General features: G+C 34.4%; 1 protein-coding gene, 1 long non-coding RNA gene and 1 other non-coding gene across 3 annotated transcripts; 2 read left to right on the plus strand and 1 right to left on the minus strand.

Moving 5' to 3' along the window:
• Positions 1-16: 16 nt before the first annotated feature.
• Positions 17-5,723, minus strand: LOC110414303 (RNA polymerase III subunit RPC82 family protein). The gene is made up of 14 exons (XM_021425416.2): positions 5,520-5,723; positions 5,247-5,394; positions 4,876-4,994; positions 4,691-4,778; positions 4,380-4,531; positions 3,711-3,863; positions 3,530-3,637; positions 2,543-2,654; positions 1,888-2,031; positions 1,761-1,798; positions 1,575-1,667; positions 1,353-1,436; positions 564-713; positions 17-365 (listed from the first exon to the last, which is right to left on the minus strand). Exons 1-14 carry the CDS (start codon positions 5,586-5,588, stop codon positions 252-254), a joined length of 1,572 nt encoding a protein of 523 aa, XP_021281091.1. The 5' UTR covers positions 5,589-5,723; the 3' UTR covers positions 17-251.
• A 7-nt stretch (positions 5,724-5,730) lies between these two features.
• TRNAC-GCA (transfer RNA cysteine (anticodon GCA)) lies at positions 5,731-5,802 on the plus strand. The gene has a single exon. It is a non-coding gene; the product is annotated as a tRNA-Cys (tRNA).
• A 4,779-nt stretch (positions 5,803-10,581) lies between these two features.
• LOC110418807 (uncharacterized) lies at positions 10,582-12,346 on the plus strand. Its single transcript, XR_002445427.2, has 2 exons — positions 10,582-10,970; positions 12,062-12,346. It is a non-coding gene; the product is annotated as an uncharacterized LOC110418807 (long non-coding RNA).
• The last annotated feature ends 4,490 nt before the right edge of the window (positions 12,347-16,836 follow it).

Genomic DNA, 16,836 nt, shown 5'->3' on the forward strand with positions numbered 1-16,836 from the left:
AGGGGGATGACATGGATTAATGAAACTATGAAAAAACAGTGATATTATTTTTCCAGTTGATTCAATCGAAGGCACACACGAACTCATTCTTTGACAATTAAGGCAAAAGTATCATTGTAAGAACCCTAGTGCTATTATAAACACTTGGAATCCCTATGCCATCAAACGGAACTACAAAATTGATAAGACTGGTAAATATGGTCTAAAAGCACATCCCTCCGATACTCAAGAAAATGGCACCAGCACTTGCTTCAGAAGTCATGGAAAAGCATGATAGCATCGTCAAGTTTCATCTGTGATGACTCCAAGAGTAACCTAACTTTTCTTAGTCGGTTAACACGCTTATCTTGAGGGAGATTCAAAAGCTGAAAAATTCACCACAGTACACTTTTAGTATAAGAACACAGAAATTTTTTGGTGGTAATTACACCCCCAACAATGTGAAAGACTGCAAGGCAATTGTGAGACACTTCCAACAGTAAGAATATGTTAAAGAAAGAAGGTATAATGATATGTTTTCTGCAAAGCATGACACCCAAGAAGATTAGTTGTGCATAACAAACCTCCTTTTCTTGTTCCAACTCATGAGCCACTCGTAGGCTCAAATTTAAGGCAGCATGGAACATCTCATCTAGTACATGCTCCCAGAGAGTGTTCTTATTCACTTTCCACAGCAGGAACTGTGATTGTCTAGCTCCTGTTAGTTGTAATTTCTGCAGTGAGAAATAAGCATTGTCATGAAAATGAATTTGGACTGTATAAACCATTCATCCACTCAATATGGCAAAAGCACATGGCAAACTGCTTTTTCTTTTATTCTTTTTTTCTTTTTCCAGGCTGAATAGCACGTACCAAACTGCCTAACCAATTGATAATGTAAAAGCCACTTCACTTCCACAATGAGCCATGTAATTTCTTCATCACTGAAACATAATACATATACCATACACATAGCCCTAGGTAAACACCAAATCTGTTAAAACCATAGCATCAATCCTATTAGTATTTAGATATCTGACTACCTTGCAAATAAAGGCTGTTTTCCAATTGAACTTTAGGAGATGAGTTCTAATTCATTTAGTTTTGAAGTTTAGGAATTTTAAGCCAGTTTTAAATTCTGATCAAAGCCTGTCACACTTGAAATTGATTTCAATAAATTGACCTTTTCGATTAGTTTTAGATTTCAGAAAAAGAACTTTATATCATATTTATTTATTCCAGACAACAACTTAATTTAAACGAATCCAATATAATAGCTTTAAAGCATTGTGGTAACAATTAAGAGGTGTCAGACAACATACATATTATTACATTATGGTCAGTCATGGGACACACAAAGAAGTGGTTTGTACCTCCATATGCAAATAATCATCTTTCCACAGCTTATAAAGAATTTTTGGTGTGTCCTTCTTTTCAACAAATGCAGTATCTGCAATCTACAGAAAATATAAGAAAACAAATTCCAGTACAGTAATAAGATTCCAAAAACATTCTTAAAACCACCTAATATATATCTCAAATAGCAATAGCAGAAGTCTAAATTGTTCTCTTCATGAGTGTTAGAGAATTCTTACCTTATCAGTCTCAAGTAAGCGACCAGTGTTTGATAGTAACCGAAACATTCTATATGCATCCCTTCCATATCTTTTCAACACAATAGATTCCACCTGCAATATATGATAAGTTACCGGCCATATATCTAGCTTAATGGAGCATGGGCAACTCAAAATATTTTACAACAACACTTAAACAAGAAAGACCTCATCATTCTGAGCTAGTTCAATTATTTTCTTGAAATCTGTACAAGAAACAACAATGTGTAACCAGGTATACAAAACAAATTAATCAGCCAAAACAAAGATTGAGTGAGAAAAAAGGCATACGAACCAATACTGTACAACTCATTGACTGCTTTTACAAAGGGTGGACAACTCAACTGAACAAGGGAGGCTCTCACACGATCAAAAGTTATATTACGACCTTCTTCACTCTTTATCACCTCTTCATAAATGGAATTGAGTGACAAGGGACCTGTAAAACAGAGTTTTATCAACAACACAAGCAATAATCAACAAAGTTGCAAGAGCCAAAGGCATAAACCCTTTTTCTCTCTTTGCTAAAACTTTGTAGCTTCTTTTGCCAAAACAGAACTCCCTGGCTTCTTAAATTTGCAAGGCCAGCATAATTAAGGGAAAGTTTCCCGAAGTGGCTTCACTGTAGCCTGCATTGTTAAGTCAATATAGTTGAAGCATCTCACACCTCCTCTTTCTTAAAAGTTTTTCACATATTAAGGAAGAAAAATTCAAAAACACTAAGCTAGCATATTACTTTTTTAGAGGAAAAAAACCTAGGGGTGTAATCGCAAGTTATAATTTCTATAAATGGCAGAAAAAGTCCAATTATTTGCATTGATACTGTACAAGTCTATAAGATCCATGCATTACAGAAATTGAAAAATATATCAAAATATGATTTGGGCAGTAAATAAATACATAATTGTAGGTGTTCACAGATAATTAGCAACAGTCAAAAATTAGCCAACCTGAATTCTCTGTTTTAACTTTCTTCTCTGCAGTTCTAGTTGCTTCCAGCATCGCACTTATGACGATAACAGCTCCATCATCCAGACATGCCCTCACATTCTCGATGAAAGCCTAGAAATTTACGGAAGTTCACATTCATTCAGTAACAATGGATAGGAGCATATTCAAAAGCTACAGAGCAATGAAGTATGAGCAAGGTTTCATCTTGCATCTAAACACATTAGCTAATCACTGTAATTGGTAGAGAAATACTTAATGCCTATAGAATAATTAAAGAAATAGAGAGGGAAACAGAATAATTGAAGGGACGGTTCCATGAACCCTTTAAGTTTAGATAGTTTCTTCTTCAGCAACTTGAGCTCTCTATGGAGCCCATAAAAAGATAAAAAAAAATAATAATAAAAAGAAGAAGAAGAAGAAGAAAGAAAGAAAGAAAGAAAAAAATAAAAGAAAAAAGAAATGGCATGCTAATTTAATGATTTAGAGAGATTAATGAGATATAAAAAAATCAGGTGATCTATATGTGAGAGTTCAGTGAAATTTTGTGACCATGTTGTCAGTGGTTTTTATAAGGGGACACAAGCATGCTACATCTATAAAAGATTTTCCCCGAAAGAGTTTTAACTTGTAAGGCTGTAAGAGATTAGAAAGGGAAAAAGTATGCTAAATGAAGCAAGGTAACATGAAAAATTACTGCAATCAAATGAAATTCATGTAAGGCTAAAATGCCACAGCTTCCCAACAGCATAATTCTCCGGAGAAAGGCAATACAGCCAGAATATCTTTCATGAACATGCATGAAATGCATTACATAGCAAACTTTGGCTAATTCCTAACATCACCACTTCACAAGTCATGTTACGATTACACATGATTAGCATGGAGCATATTATTCCTCAACTGATTAATAAAATGCTTTTGTTTCTACTTTCTTTATGATGTATTCAAACTATAATTCAGATGATAAATCATAAGGCAAAACCAACCTTATGCCTAAGACGACGTATATATTCCTCAAAGTTAGCACGCCAAAGAACTACTTGTTCATCTGTAGCCCCACCTTCTGTGTCTGACTCTAAAGCATCAAGCTTGCGCTATAAAGATGAGAAAATGCAAATTAGCATATGAATGAACCTAGTCACTTCAAATAACATGTCTTATGCCAACCTTCTCGCCAACTGTCATGCTAGAGGAATTGTTCTCATCCTTCCCTCCATCAGCACCAGGTTCAGTTTGTGTTACAAGCAAAAATCTTAATGCTTCAGAAGGTGCGGCAGCTTCCAAAACACGTTGCTCTAACGTTTCTTTTTCTTCAAGTATCTGAAAGAATACATTGAAGAAAGTTCTAATGGAATCATATTTAGTCAGAATAAAATTTAGATGGTGCAACTTGATATCAAGAGGTAATATAAAGTGATTAGTCATCAATGACTATGGTAGTCTACTTTAATTAAAAGACTCCATTTAGACTAATTTATGCCTGCCTAGTTAATGTGACAACAGCTCTCTACAGACAATTGTGGACACAACAGACAATTTACTCAGAAATCAGCAGAACCATACTCATTGAAAATTCAATTAAGGATGCGTTACATCAGCATATAGGAACCAAAACACTTTAGGAAGACAGAAACAAGACAATGAATTATTATGAATTACTACTGTTAGTTAAGTATGTTTCAATGGCAGTCCTCAAGGATAGAACGGTGCTGCAATAAACTTTGGCTCCAATATTAATCCTTGTAGTGATATTTCTACAACCAGATAAAACCACATGCTAATCTAGGTTTTGCACAAAAGAAATCACCAACTAATCTGACATGAATCAACAAATACCTTGGCAGACTTAGGACCTCGCTTCCTTGTGGAAGTTTCTGCTTCAGTTGGTTTTGTCAGAACAGGCTCAGCAGCAGGGCATCGTTCAACAAAATGAGCATTCAGTAACTTAATAAAGGCTTCTCGTACAGCATCTAAAATTGCATCATCTCCTGGAATATGTTTAGTATTTATTAAATGGACATGAATTATTTCACTTATGGGTATATCACTTTTCTCAGATGCACAATCTAATCATATTCCTAGTTTCTTTCAACATTTGCCTCTATTCAAGAAAGAAAAAGACCAAAAGCGAATTATGAAAGACTTGCCTTCATTTTGAGCTGATTTTGCTCGATCAGACATTTGCTTGAGGGTAAGCCTTCCATGCAAAAGCAAAGCCTCGATAAGTGCAACACACTACAAAAACCACAATACCCAAAATAAAAATTTTAAAAACAATAAATCTAAATTTGCTCAGTTTTTTCTCAGCAGAAATAAAGGGAAGCAAGTTTACTTGTTTATCAAGTTTCTGGGAGACAATAGTCAAGAATTTGGGAAACCTCCAACGATGGATTATGTTATCGAACAATGCTATGTAATGAGTGTTAAGTTTTGCTCCATCTCCATGACTGCCTACATGTACCATTGCAAATTATTTCAAACAATCAAATTCTAACAAAGGCAGAAGATTATAGAATTCAATTCAATTTTGAGATTTTAAATTATCCTGCAACCCTACTTTCTTTTACAGTTTCAGTGGAGCATCCAAACAAAGGGAACTAAAGCTAAACCCTCTTTTTCAAATCTTCTTAGCAGCCAAACAGAGATTAAATAATTAAAAATAATAATAAAATTGAAATGCGAAAAAAAAAAAGAAGGGAGAACCAGGCTGTTCGAGAATAAAAGCTTGAACGCAATTGTGTTGAATCAAGACAAGCAAACTGTTCTTGACTTGAGAAGAAGTAAGCTCCGTGAACCGGACTATGGCTTGGAGAGTTGACGGTCCTTTCCGAAGGAGACACTCACAAACTTTCTGTACAAAAGAAAGCAACAAAATCAAACTTCATATTATTATTATTATCAGCACAAGATATATAAATGCGTAAATAAATAAAAATTCATAATCAATAGGTTGAGTAGAGCAATAGATTTATTTACGGCGACGAGATCGCCGAAGTGAGTGGTGATAAGATGGACGGCGTATTTGATGCCGTGCTGAGTCACCATTTTTTGCCCTTTTTGATGGTTTCTTTGGGTTTGCTCCGATGGAAACCGAGAGAGAGAAAAAAAGAATCGGAGGCGGGAAGGGGCGAAGGGTTATCAGCCAAACTACAGCCAAATATTTTCTATAGGACGGGAACCATAACAAGGGTCCATAGCTCAGTGGTAGAGCATTTGACTGCAGATCAAGAGGTCACCGGTTCGAACCCGGTTGGGCCCTCATTCCTATGGCGTTCCCTTTTTTCTCTCTAAAGTCTAACCACGCTGATTTGTTTCGGGCCCAATAATTGTGGTAACCGACATCGTTATACTAATTCAAGCCTTCGGGGCCTTTGATACACCCCACTAAATGCTGAATCTCTATGGGCTAAATAGCTGCCACAGCCCAAATGCCTGCTTAAAGATAAATAAAAAAAATTTCTTTACCATCCCTTAATAAGTCAAAGAAAAGTTAGACGATGTAACCTTTTGATTTTACTAGCTTTTAATTGACATGTAATTTGCATACAGACTAATTGTCATATTAATTAATCTTATTTACTTGTAATAAAAATAATACTACGTTAGGAGTTTTTTTTCCTATTAATTAATTAATTAATATGCTAAAGTTCAAATCTTTCTTTTTCTCTTGTTTTTCTTTTAGCTTTTTTGAGTACCGAATGAAGAAAAATGAGATTCCTAAAAGTCATATCTGACTAACTACTCTCCCTTGTTTCTTCTTAGGATGCGTAAATAGCTTTCATTAACTAGAAATCAGAATCACACCAGGAATCATTTTTTATAAAGTTCAGTAGATTATTGAAGACATTATCATTCGGAGACCGGAGACGGCGGGAGGGGGCTAGTAGGCGCCCCGCTCCCTCCTAAAACTTTAAAACTTTTTTTATTTTATTTTATTTTAAGATTTTATATTTTTATTTTTATTTTTAAAAATTTTGTAATTTAAGTTTTTTAAGTATTAAATTTTTCATTTTTTCAAATTTAAAATTTTGATTCTATCACTGTCGAAGACCCAGTCCAAAATGGACTCTCTCCCATGTGTAGAGTAGAGTAGAGAATGACTTTGAAGACCGCACATTGAATGTTAGTAAATTAAACTTCAAATGCACATTCCAATATTTTAAAATCATTAAGACTAATACTATTTAAGGCACAAGTATTTCAAAGTTGTTCCTGCTTCAAATTCATCAACTGGAAAAATGTGGGTCAGCAATCCTTCCGAATACTTTCAACTAATTCACATGGTCTCTCCCGCCCGTTTAGACTGCTGGCTAATGTTTTCGTCACCCCTGGGCACTGCACTGCCGACCTAAACCAAAATGTTGGTCACGTTAGTTTTCTTAATAAAGACAAGCGTCGATTAATTTTGTGGATGATTTTGACTTTCGATTTTTATCAACTTGAGTCCTTAGATTATAAATTTCTCTGTAAATGGTTTAAGACAAATTTATGGTGTTCATCAAAAGATAAGATGGGCTTAGGAGGTCTAATATTTCGAGTTTTCAAACCTTTGCAGGCACCTAAGTATTGCTTCAAGTTTCCATACGGAAAACTGTACAGGGAACGGCGGTCCAATATTTCAGCTTGACTCGGAGAAGAGACTTAATTATAGTTCTTTCTCTCCTCTCAGTTGTTAGAAATGCGAACCGGTCATCACCTTTGATACTTAATTATAGTTCTTTCTCACAGAAAAGAAGCGGTGGAACCAGATCCTGATTACAAATGTGAAATTAAAGGTAGAAGGGAATCAGAAAGTTTGGTGAAAGTGGACAACCTGGTAAAGTCGGGGGAAAGAAAAGAAATAGGAAAGAGGGTTTAGGAACTTTTGCCATATCTCAGTTGTAAAAGAGGGAGAACAGAGAGACCCCACAGGTAACGAATCCAGGGGACACATCGATGTAAGATGCATGAGAGGGAGATCATGCGGGGCATATGCAAGTGGTGTGGGGCTTGTGATGTGCCTCTCAAATATGGCGTTGGTAGGTTTGAACCATGCTAGCACCTCACATGATCAGAAATGCTGATGGAATGCTTCTCTTTTGTTTTTACCCTTCTCTGAAATCTGTTCACTGAATTGGGCGGACATGGAGGAGCGGTTCATGAGCTTCTGCACTGATGCCCAATTTTCTTTCAAATCATTCGACCACAAAAATTTCTTTCTCTTTCGTGCTTATGATGGGAAATGGGAGTCTGCTTTTCTCAGTGGCCGCACCTTCCATTTACTAGTGGTTATAATTTTTTTCTGTGGGACAAAATCGTACACAGCCACCAATTTAATTGTCAAGTTTACTTATCTTATTGTAGCTTTTCATCGATTATGAAATCTATATAATGGATAGCTCTGATACGACGAGCTAGCTGGCTAGTACATATGATGTTCTTTCCTTCTTGATGTTATGGTGTATACCTAGCAAGTACTAGTGTGATTTGTATGCATCCGAGGCTCCAACTGTTAAAACCATTCCCGTGACTCTTAACGAGAAATCTTGGGTAAATTTTACAATCGCCCTGCCATTTAATTTTCTTTCTGGTTAGAACATAGCAAGTATACAGTTTTTTTAGAATTTTCAAAGAGAAGTCATGAGTCATGTCAATCCATTCTTCCAGAATAGTTTCTTAATTAATCGCTTAATGGAAACTTTCCAACGACATGATTGAAAATGAAAGCCTATATCCACTCAGATATGTTTCTAAAAGTTGATGTGAAAACTCTTCAAGCAATTGCACCCTCTCTCATCTGCACTGCACTCTTTGTATATCAGTGACTCGGTGTATATCTTTTTGTTAGAGAGCTCTTAATTGAAAGCCATTAGTTGATTCCAAAAACAGCTCTCAAAAGTTACTAATCCGAAGAATGGAAAGGGATCCCATCATGGTTCCTTCGCATGAAAAAGAGAGAGGGGTCGGACAATAAATAAGAAATTAATCAGAAGCATATTTTCCCGAGACAAAGTTTCTATCATGTTATTGATGGACCCAATTGACCAACTGAGGCCAAGGTAATGAAATCTGAAGAGCTGAGATTTCCCAAGAGCAGTCTGGCAATTGTGTACGGCCATGGATGCATGTCGTCTCCGTGCGAAATAGCAGCTGATATATATAATATAAAAAGAAAGATAACAATAATAAAGAAGAGAAAGGAAAGGGGATGCAGTCATTTTCTCAAATGGACTAGGTGTTCAGTTTCTTCCTAACAACATTAGCTGTTTGATTGTTACTCTTACCTGCCTTAAAACCCATATGAATATCATTATATTGTCTGTCCTCTATATTTACTGGCATTGCCCCCTCTTATTAGCATGAGCGTGTGTCGTAGTCTAATTGTCTCGATGATAAATTAATGTGAAAAAGATGTAAAGGTGTACGTGTGCTTCCCGCATCTTCTTTGTTGGCCAGCCTGTCACTTTAGGATGAATTAGTCAATTAATAATATTTGGCCAAAAGGCCAATCAATTAATTAATAATAAAAAGTTTGTCCAACGGTATTTGAGAATAATGGTTAATGATACGTCTCCTCATCGTATTCTGAACACTAACAATTTTATTCTTTTCTTTCCATTGAAAAGTAATTTTTTTTCTATTTTTATGAGGTTGTATATTATAAAATAAAAATTATAATTACAATCAAATAATTTTTTTATATATATATCAAATTATACATCCACGAAAGAAATTAATAAACAAACCAATGTAAAATTGAACTAAGTGCATGTATATGTTGCTGACCAACGCACGTGTATTGGTAAAATAGAACGTAACGTTTTAACTTACAAAGTTGTGGAAATTTTAATTAATAACTGAGATATATGCTTTTAAAAACGAAAAATAAGTATTTATATCTAAAAATATTCCAAAGCCAGATATTCTGTTTTTCGGGAAAGGTCCAAACGCCAGAATTATGAGCACGTACAATACCATTTCTAGACAAACAATACCATGGCAAGGCCATTTGATTATCAAGACAGAACCTTTTGCCAAGATTGGGCAGGAAACGCCTCGTGGGTTAGAAAGCGACCGCATCACCCGCCCTCCAGCCCTGGTTTCGCACTCACACGTGCTTGGCCTTAAATGTAAACGTACCTCCAAACCGCTTGCAAAAATACTACAAAGTCAAAACTCTATTTATTTTTCTTGCAAATGGTTGTAGGTTTGTAATAAGGAAAAATAAATTCCTATCCTTGAACCTTATCTCTATAGTCATGCACATGCGATATAAACAACGGGCAGTTGGTTGCCTATCAATATGATAACAAATTAGGTACTAGAGTACTATGGGATTAAAAATAAAGATTGGTTTATATTATATGATATTGTATAATGCATATGTATATATATATTCACTGTTTTCATTCCATAGATTAGTCTGCAAGTCAAGATAAAAGTAAGATTATATGTTGAGCGAGTGTCTATTTGATTTTAGTTACAAAAATAAAATTGAATTATAATATTAATTGACGTGTTCAATTAAAAATAAATGTATGTATAAGTGTGACAAATTAATATACAAGCTTATTTGAAATTTGAAATGTTTTTAAATTTATTACTAGTTAATTGGCAAGATTATAATCTTTAGAATAATTCGTAATTATTAATTATTTTATGTGCCATTGTTTCTCTCTAACGCTTGTAGAATTAAAAGCCTACGACAATTTGCATATATGTAAGTTGAATTAAAGTGTTTTTTAATTAATTAAATTTCAAGTCATAGACTTCTTCAAGTATAAGCAAAGTTACATTGAACTAAATCTTTTTTTTTTTTTATTGAGAGCCGGAAAAAAGCTTGAGTTTCATATTTGAATAATAGATACGTACGTACACTCATTATTTAATCAAATTAGCAGTCAAAGGGAAATTTTCCTGGTTGAAAATAGGTAAGATCTTGCATTTTGGGGAGGGGACTAATAATTCTGTGGGGCTACTTTAGTAATTTCATCAACCTAAGAAAGATGATATTGCGAGCCGCCTAACTTCCCATCACACGAAATGCGTGAACATAAGATAACGGGCGTAACAGTAGTCGAACAGCTACGGCCAATCTTTTTCTTCCTCTATAAATCAAGAAACAATCAAAACCCAGCTTTGGGTTTTACCCAAACGCTTCACAAAGAAAAGCCGGTTACAGTTCCCAGTCTCCCGACCTACTACAAGAGAAAAATAAAAAAAGAAAGGACAAAGTCTATTAATTTTGCCACTTTCATGTTCTGATGTTCTTAGGCAGGTGGAGAGCTCCAAAGGGATCGCATTGATCTAATAGTGTTCCTGGATTACTGAATGAATTCATGGAAACTGGTATAAGCTTTTGTTGATTCAGTTCACTCATTGGATCATGCAATCCCTTCGGAATTTTCCATCGGTAGCTCTAAATTTATGTCAAGCCTCCTGCTCCTGGTAAGCCCCTGCCATGTTTCTACATGTTTTTTTCCTTTCTCTCTCATTTGTGGAAAGCATGGATTTTTATGAGTAAAGATTTTCTTTCCCCTGTATTTTTATGTGTTTTCTAGTGTACATATGAAACTCCCATATTGTATGGGCCAGTATGAGCTCCTCCAGGATAGTATATATGGAGTTTGCTAAGTGTGCTACCGATTGTGTTGAAAGTGGTTTTTGATTTGTCGATACCAGGGTTCAAGACAGTGCTTCAATTTCGTTTACAGAAAAACTACTGCTCTATTTCACGACATGAAACTGCTGAAAAAAGTTTCTGGGTCTGGTTCAAATAGGGATAGATTCTCTAGCTAACACTTTTCATAGCCTTTTTGCAGGAAAAGCAGGAGACTGATTCCTGAGTACTCAACTTACACACTTCAAAATCTATACTGTTATGCATGTGTTTTGTGTACCAGATCAATAGATTCATACATATTAGCTTTGCTTTGAATTAGTGGATCTCTATGATTTATCAGTTTGAATCATAACACAGAATCTAACCTGATTGGTATCCACTAACTTGTTAAAATCTTAATTTTTACAAAAAAATCAAAGATCATTTAAACTAAGTCAAAATCTCTTAAACAGTTAAGCAAACTAACTTAATTACTAAGAATCTCATCCATTCACATTCAAACAAATAATCTAATTAACATCATACAGAATTGTACTAGAAAATACATAGTTGCTGGTACACATATGAACTTGTAATACTAAACTTTAATTGCTGTGGAAACTTTTGTACCTTCATCATAGAATAAATAGGTCCATAAAGTAGATGCTGTAGCTGTAAAGGTTTTAGCTGTAGATTTATATGTGTAATCCCTGCGTCATTAATTAACTCCGAAAGAAAAGCTATGTAGATATGCTGTTATTAAAGAGTCCAGCCACCTTCTCTGATACATTAATTCTTAGTACCATTCAGCTTAGATAAATAATTAACTTAGGTAATTCAGAGCTCAACATCATTCGGGTTTATATATAATGCATATTATTGTATAATACCGTAGTGTAAATTCATGCCTTAAGCCTAAATAAGATTTTGGTTTTAGTTTTTCCATGGCAGAAATGTATCAGCTCACAGCCGGCCAGACATATCCTGCAGAACCACAGGTCAGATTCGAGATTTTTATCCGACAACATTTGGCAAAAAACCAATATGAATTCTCATTGACAAGCCTATCAATCATCATTGTTGGATTTTTCAGTTTCCATTTTCCATATGATATTTGTCTAATTGTTTTGTTATTGGATTTTTTTTTATAATTTAAAACAGAGATTTGAACCTTACTTTTTAAGTAAGAGAATAATGCATCAACCAATGAATTAAATGTTCTGGCGCTTGTTTTGTTACTAAGTTTGTCTTTATTAATATATTAAATGGACATGGCAACTGTGGAACACGAGTGAATGATAATTCATCTATCATTACAGTGATTAATTAGTCTATACCATATCAATATTTTGTCTTCATTAATTATGTATAAAATGTTACCATCATCTAGTATTTTACGCCACTATTTGTTTATACATTTATTAAACGAGTTAATGTATACGTTCTTTACAAAAATTAATAAAACTCAAAGTTGATATCATTGCTTGGGGGGCTAAGTTCAATGACATAGCTCATTCAGTAATTAGTACTTTGATATTCTAATTAATTGACCTTTCAATTGTTCTGATCAATTGCTTCTTGTTGATAGATATTGTACCTCACCAAATCAAAGTATTACCACTGAAACCATCAATATACTTGTTTCGTTTTAACGTTTTCCCTTTTGGAAATCAAATTTACATGTTCATTTTTTAAAAAAGTTTATCATGCAAAACTTAAAAGTGACTTTGAATCCCCAGCTAGGTTCTAGTACTTCTTTCCGAGCACATTTGCTGCTGGACTATATATATTTCTTTTCCTCTAGGATTAATTTTTATTGAAATTCTTGAATCCGGTGATGATAAAAGGATTAAAAACCTATAAAAATCATAAAGATTAGATTAGATTTCAATTTTGCTACATACACGGCTGTTTGAACCCAACAGCCCCACAAGTTCTAGCTAAAGCTATTAATGAAAATGTTTTTCAAATACAAAATTAAAGCTTCTATTGTATATTGATTAGAATTTTCACCAACCCAGATCAGGAAACCAGAAACTATATTCTCGTGATTTTATTTTCTTATTTTAGCAAATCTCAAGTTCAAACTTTTGCATGTATCAGTAACAATCCAAAGGGTGATTCATCATGATAAAAAATAAAAAAATATTAAAAAAAAAAAAGCACGTAAAAGTTGCATCTCACCTTAAAACCCTATGAGCCACTTGACTCTCACACCAAGTTACGCAAAAGTTGTAGGCAAAACTGGCTGATCAACTCTTTCTCGCGGGTCCACAAGTTTTGGTGTGTCATCAAACGATTGGCCATTTGGCCTAAAACTGAGGTGGATTACTGCCTTTTGAGCTGCAAATATCTCTATATTTTAGTGGTCTTATCATGTCGATTCTTGTCCGATTCCTCCATGAATTTTGAAATGGCATTGTTAGGTTCTGTACTATATACTGTTCTGCCACACAAACATAAAGTCGTTTCCCGTGCCTTTTTTTCAACAATCCACCCGTCCATCCTTCGATATTTCTTTCATTGCAATATTGACTTGAGAATCGGCTGAAAACAACGTGTTTAACTTTCACTTGGAAAAAACACAAAAGACAAGACAAAAGCCAGACTTGATAAAGAACTCTTTACAACTTAAAATGAAACCATGAATGTGAGAAACCAAAATTGTAATTATCATGCACGGTATAGACTGTAGAGAACCTAAAGGCCAACCTTCCCCATGCGAAATGGAAAAAGCTCTGCCCTGACAACAAGCCCAAGCCCAAAGCCATAGAAGGATGCAGATATTTTTTTTTTTGAAAGATAGTAGGATGCAAATATATCTTCAATGTTATTTTTAATAAAGTTTTTGAAATTAACAAAAAGAAAAGAGAATAAATTGCTTTACAAAGTAAGTATTTATTTTCTTTGAGGATCAATATATGAAAGTTTTCCATTTTTTTCTTTCCACTATTTCCTTTTCCTTTTTCAGCAAAATAATTTTTTATAATTTGATAATTTTCAAATTATATCTTTTACTTTCAACTTTTTTGATGTGCTTGAATTAAATACTTTTGATAATTTAAGTATTAAAATTAATACTTATGATTTCTGTAATTTTAATTATCAATTATTTTATTTTTGAATTACATTATTATAGTTTAAAAATTTTATTACACAAGCATTAACACACGCAATTGAACTTACAATGAAATACAAAATATTTAAAAACTTAATTGAAAATATTTCTTTTAATAACACACATATCTGCAATAACACCCTGTGAACAACAAACATAGTAACGGTAGAGAAAAGTGACAACAAGAAAATTGACATCATATAATTAAATTATCTGAACTATTAGTGCATTGGATTCAAGTAAATTTTTATACTATGGACAACTAAAATTCAATATTTGTTTTTTGAAGAAAAAATTCAATTATTAAAAGTTGATAATATTCGTAGATATAATCCGTAACTCTTCTCTTATAATGCAAACTAGCATATATGGATTAAATTTCAACGTTTCATTTTATAGAGATTAAATGCTAACGTTAATGGAACAGCAGGCATTAACAGGCTAACCAATTCTCTACCGCTAATTCAAAATAAAGTTGTGACAGACACCTTCGCGCCATTCATCTTATAAATGTTTATCGAAATTATGGAAATAAGTCAATAACCGACCTCGGGTACAAGTCCAACATCAAGTCGTAATATTTCAATGGATTATAAATTCCACACTTACATCATTTCTTTCTTTCTTTTTTTGATATAATAATGGGAATTTTTCTATCGTTTCAAATAAACGTGCCACATGACATTCATTGAAATCTCATCGGAAATTATTGAACATAAAAGAGGCGAACCCGGGGCACTAGTCAAATGAATGATGTTTGAGTATTTCAATGAAATGAACTTGAACCTAAAAGAAGAAATATTGTTTCCAAAAGTTTGGGACCCAACTTTATTTTTTATTCAAAATGTAAGTAAAATTAAAAGCCTAAACCCATTATTTACTCCCTGATAATGGGAAATTAGTGGGTAGTGCCAAAGTCCAAAAGGAGGTGTAATCGGAAGATAACAGACTCTACGCCAGTCTAAGCGCTAACGAGAAATATATGTACAAGTTTCTCCTTTAAGATTTGAATCTGGCCCCGTAATTGACGCTGTGGTGGAAAAGTCTAGATCTTGGGAGTTAATTAGCAGCCTTTGGAAGAAGAATTGTCTTCTGCGACATGATTAATTTCTCTTCTTTTCGACGATTAATTCTCAACTAATCAACCACTTCTTACACGTTGCATACGAAAGGACTTAACGAAGAGTTCCCACCAATAAATTTCTATATAATTCCCCTTCTTTGACCTTTACTAGAGTTGGGTTTTGAAAGTGGTCTCCACCGCCGCTTTCTGCCCTATCAAACCGGCGGGATATGCTAACTTAATGTTAATCTTTTAAAAAGGAAAAACCTTTTGTGCCATGTTTGTCATGTTGGGGAAGCTGACTTTTGTGCAGATGGGATGGCTAACGATGTTTTGGGAACTACATGATGTCATGATTAGAGTTTTCGTGTTTCTTTCCCAACATGTGAAGCCTGAGTTTCCAAGCTAGCTAATTCCCCGATGGAATACACCAATTCTCTATTTCTTAGAACATTAACTCTCGCAAGACTTTATGACTTGAAATGCTGCAATTAATGACAGAATACCCTTAATGACTAGCACAAATTAAAAGGCTGTAATGTGAATGAAGCCTTGATGAGGCGTACACCACCTATAAGCACAAACGGAAAATAGCCTTGAAAAAAAAAAGCACAAACGGAAAATATTTGCCTCTACATTTTGGTTTAACCTACCGAGTATCATCATACCACTCTCCCATGGGCTTATGAATAGATGAAGTATGTAACATTTTACTCTCAAAACTGTTTTCAACAAGGATGAGAAAAGGGCCAGTGTTATCTTTAAAGTTTGTTGGTTCAAGATCAGCCCCCATTAAATTGCAATACGTCCGTAAACTGATTCATAATGGCAAAAGAACATTTCTTCTAGTAATATTGCCTGGCTCAAAGAGAAAAGCAAAGGAGTACAACAAATGCTAACAAAAATGAAGTTCCCGGCAATTACATAAAAATTGGAAAGGAAAAAAAGAGAGAAGCATTTTCCTAGTAAACGGTCGTGTACCAAACCTATGCGACTGACCAAAACAGTTAATTTTAACTAAATAGCTCTTAGTCTTAGGCAAAATAGTTATAGCAATAGTTCTAATTCTCACTGAAATGCACCCAATCAAGTATTAACGGTTTAACTTGGAATGACGACCCGTCCAACTCTGACTATGAAAAATTAATTTCTGTTTTTGGAAGCAGCGTACCATAATGTGGCATTCGCGCGCCATTGATAGCGGCGGTAGTTGACTCGATAGACCAATTGTTTCGTAGGACATATAGAAACCTATCGAGCACGGCCACTTTGGGGTCCAATAACGACCATTTCGGTCACTAACATCTAAAGTAAGGTTTGTGTCGATTTCTGAGTTTGAAAAATCTTGATGTCGTGGCTGATTTTCCTGGCTGAACTGGCAAATCCAAACCAACTATAAAGGACCCCTTTCTACCCCCATAACACTTCACAGCGCATTCCTCTCATCGAAGCACACCAGTGCTACAAAATAAAAGCCTTAGATACCCAACAAATCTCGTCTTTTATCTCCATTAGAATCCATGGCTTCCAA

The sequence above is a fragment of the Theobroma umbraticum genome, unplaced genomic scaffold (assembly GCF_002168275.2).
Source record: "Theobroma umbraticum cultivar Fairchild unplaced genomic scaffold, ASM216827v3 scaffold_30.0, whole genome shotgun sequence".
Lineage (NCBI taxonomy): Eukaryota > Viridiplantae > Streptophyta > Magnoliopsida > Malvales > Malvaceae > Theobroma > Theobroma umbraticum.

What these genes read in the sequence shown, in the direction of transcription:
- LOC110414303 (XM_021425416.2), bottom strand. Translation starts at nt 5,588, where the DNA reads ATGGTGACTCAGCACGGCATCAAATACGCCGTCCATCTTATCACCACT. An exon ending in AGTTAAAACAGAGAATTCAG is followed by an intron (nt 2,032 to 2,542) that starts GTTGGCTAATTT and finishes TCTGTTTTACAG; the next exon opens with GTCCCTTGTCACTCAATTCC. An exon ending in AACTAGCTCAGAATGATGAG is followed by an intron (nt 1,668 to 1,760) that starts GTCTTTCTTGTT and finishes CATATATTGCAG; the next exon opens with GTGGAATCTATTGTGTTGAA.